Source organism: Borostomias antarcticus (assembly GCF_949987555.1).
Source record: "Borostomias antarcticus genome assembly, chromosome: 4".
NCBI lineage: Eukaryota > Metazoa > Chordata > Actinopteri > Stomiiformes > Stomiidae > Borostomias > Borostomias antarcticus.
Window position 1 is genome coordinate 26127730 of NC_140237.1, and position 3702 is coordinate 26131431.

Below are 3702 nucleotides of genomic sequence, written 5' to 3' on the forward strand. Positions count from 1 at the left end.
TCTCTGGTGTTCCCTCTCCCAGCCTCTGATCTCAGACCAGTTTCTAACAGAACATCAGCCCTGGTCTTCAGGTTTGTGCAAAATCATCTCCAGAGCCCACAACCCCCCTGTGAAAACACACCTGCCCCACCCTTCCCATTCCATTCTTTTCAAATGTTGTTTTACAAACTTTGTTTTTCAATATGATTTTTTTTTTTTCATGAGTCAGCGAAACTGACCAAAAGTGCGTTTAAAAAATGGAATGGCATTAGAAAGGATATAATTATAAACAACTATTCAAAAGTGAAATAAACAAAAACCAAACACACTGTGGATGGGTCTGCAAGGTTTTCACACCATGATCGAAGACTTCCTGTGTCATAGATACCTAGTTGTTGATATATGTACATGTGACCGAGAGAATACAACACAGACAACAAACTAATGGTTTTTCATTCATCAATTCATCAATTGTCTGACAGGTACTGTATGAATTGAAGTATGAATGGCTTCAAGTAATCTGCCTTAAAACCTTGGCACTAGGAATCCACAGCGAATAAAAACTGAGCAGTATACTTCTGACAAACATTTACTGTAGTTATACACCCAGTCATACTGAAAGAGACCCACTAGGCCTCAGAAGGGTAAAGTGACTAGACCTCGAAGCAAGCAAAGATGATACACAAACGCCTCGGCTGCACAACACCGTGGCATTAACATACTCAGCCAGATCACAAACCAACAAACGTAAAAGCCTCTTCTCTTGTATCATGACCCAGCCACACCAGATAGGGCAAACCTACAGGATTTCTCTGATGTTTTCAGGGGCAGGTCTAGGCTGGGTACCTAGTAGTACTTTAAAAATCCTAGGCTTATATTGGAGGGTTACACAGTCTGTGTTGGTGGCTTGGTCTGACACAGAAACCGTACAGTTCATCATAGGCGATTTGTGTTTCTAGAAGACATGTCTGCTTTGTTCAGACTCAAGAACCCACAGCCGGAGAGGACGGGCAGTGGAAAGAGGGAGACGGCTGTCATTAGCCAATCAGACACAAGCAGCACTGTGTCCATCTGTCTTGTTTCCATAGCGAGGCACATGGGAAAGAGAGAGATGGTTGGCCGCCACAGCAGAGTGGGCGGAGCTGACCAGGTGGTCGAATTATGAGGTTACTCTTCTCTGGGGTCCTCCCTTCCCAGAATGCATCCTGGCTAAGGCCAGAGCCTCATAGGCGTGTCCACTGATGAGGAAGGAACCAGCCAATCGCATGTTGACCTCAGTCAGGCACAGCCAGTCAGATGTTGTCGTCTGTCAGGCCAGCCAATCAGATGTTGATGTCCCTGACGTCTGTGGGCGTGGAGGACAGATCCACGTCCTCCTCCACCCTCTTGGTCTCCCTGGAGACGGTGTGCTGTTGCGCCTGTCTCAGACTGGACTCCAGCAGAGACTCGATCTGCTCCTGACAAGACCGCAGGCAGTCCTGGTCCAGGGGAGGGGAGAGGGATGGTCAGTACACAGACAACACAACCAAACACACCGTTAGACCCACCAGACGTGTGGAGAGACCGTCAGCACACAGACACACTCCCAGAAGCCAACGAGCCCACCCTTCTTCTGACCGCCAAACTCAAGCGTCTCCCGTTAGACCCAAAAAGACCTGCCGTTTGGGCTTGCAAGTCCAAACCACCCCCTGCTACAGTACGCGTCTTGAGAGGAGAGGTGGTGGTGGGACGTACCGGGTCACTCCTGATGACCTGCGACAGGAAGTTGGTGAGGTTCTGGGAGGAGAGGGCGCCGTCGCTGCTCTTCAGGAGGAGTCCCTGGACCGCTGCCGCCACGCTGCCCGCTGCCACCATGGAGGGAGGGTTGGCGATGAACTGGACATCTGCCGGACGGGAAGGAGGTACGGTGAGAAATACAGCTATCAGACAAGAAGGAGGGATGGATGGATGGATGGATGGATGGATGGATGGATGGATGGATGGATGGATGGATGGATGGATGGATGGATGGATGGTAAATGGCAAATGGACTGCACTTATATAGCGCTTTTCCACCTTAGTGGCACTCAAAGCGCTTTACAATGGCCTCTCATTCACCCATTCACACACACATTCACACACCAATGGCGGCAGCTGCCATGCAAGGAGGGATGGATGGATGGATGGATGGATGGATGGATGGATGGATGGATGGATGGATGGATGGATGGATGGATGGATGGATGGAGGGATGGAGGGATGGATGGATGGATGGATGGATGGATGGATGGATGGATTCGTTGTTGTTGGTCTGTGAGTGTGATTGTGCGCACCTGTTGCACAGAGAGCTACAAAGGTCTGGGTGTGTTTCCTCAGGGTCTGTCTAATGTTGTGGTGGATGGCCAACTTGGACAGGAAGTGCTCGATGAAGTCATGAGGCGTCACGGACGCCAGGTCCCACTTCAGCTTGTTCAGAACCAGCAGCTCCATTTGCTACAGAGGCGAAGACAGATAGAAGTGTGCTTAGAGAGACGATCCAGGGAGACAGTCTAGAGAGACAGACTGGCGGGCAGACAGACAGGGCAGACATGATTACTGAGATTCGGCAGCACGAGTCTTAGGTAAGTCAGTTGTTTCTTGTTTTGCCCACTAGAGGGCGATGTCACCCTAGGAATTGCGTGGAACTGTTGAACTCTCCGGGATCGTTCTCAGGCCCATCAGCTTGGCCTACCATGTGGAAGTTACATACTGTACAGCCATTTCATAACCATATCTTGCCTGCAGGAGCAACAACTGGCAACAAACAGCCAGGCCCACTGCTTTAGATCACTAATGAAAACCAACTGAGAAAAGTCCTTGTGGTTACAGGCTTAGGGCTACTTTGAATTGTATAAACCTATATAAAACAAGCCATGAGATGCAGCCTATTTTTGTAGGCTGTCATAAATAAAACAAGTTGTTGAGTTGATGAGATAGGTGTGTTGCATTACAGCAGTCTGAAGGATCGTTTGTAGCTTATTTACCAGCAGCTCGTTGGGCCGGATGGAGTTGTCTGTGTAGATGCACAGTCGCTCTGCCGTGAGTGGGACCGTCTCCTTCATCTTGGAGGCCAGAAACATACAAGTGGCTCCCAGCAGCTGTAATCTGCTTTTCCTCGTGGCCTCCACTGATAAAAACCTGTCCAAATAGTTCATAGCCAGGGGAAATACCTCCTCCTCGCACTTCTGCTCCTCACAGACCTGCAGGAGAGAGAGAGAGAGAGAGAGAGAGAGAGAGAGAGAGAGAGAGAGAGAGAGAGAGAATATAGGTTACATTGGAACCATGCATCCAAATCAATGAAATTAGGTCTCACAACTGCTTGCAGATTATGAACAGTGTATAGCTCAATAGTCAGAAGTGTGAACGAAATACTGCATCTCAATGACAAACACTTTATCGTATGCTATAGGTTAATTCCTTCAAAATGTTGAGATAGCTACTTAAAACACTTGGTGGTGTATTGTGGCCAGCTACTCAGCCTATAGCTATTATCGAAACCGTGCGATACGTTTAAAACCATAACACTGCATTTCAAGTGTGAAATTGTCTCTAAATTGTTGGGGTAATTAAAATAGTCCTGAAATTGTTTTCAGTCGATTCTTAGTTGGACACAAAGGTGGCGTCAATGCAAGTTTCGAAGTTCAATTTCTAGTTCGTCATCTTTTCAAAAAAGATTTAAATATATTTAAAAATTGTCCCTGTTTC

At 47.8% G+C, this 3702-nt stretch overlaps 1 protein-coding gene across 1 annotated transcript in view; it reads right to left on the reverse strand.

Annotated features, from left to right (window-relative positions):
* LOC311308043 (G1/S-specific cyclin-D1-like) overlaps window positions 1-3702 on the reverse strand; it is a 4871-nt gene continuing 1169 nt past the window's right edge. Inside the window, exons 2-5 of the mRNA XM_084436968.1 lie at window positions 2982-3197; window positions 2292-2451; window positions 1714-1862; window positions 1-1457 (exon numbers count right to left, since the gene is read on the reverse strand). Of these exons, the coding sequence (XP_084293094.1) occupies window positions 1302-1457; window positions 1714-1862; window positions 2292-2451; window positions 2982-3197 (681 nt within the window). The 3' untranslated portion in view covers window positions 1-1301. The remainder of the gene's footprint in view (window positions 1458-1713; window positions 1863-2291; window positions 2452-2981; window positions 3198-3702) is intronic.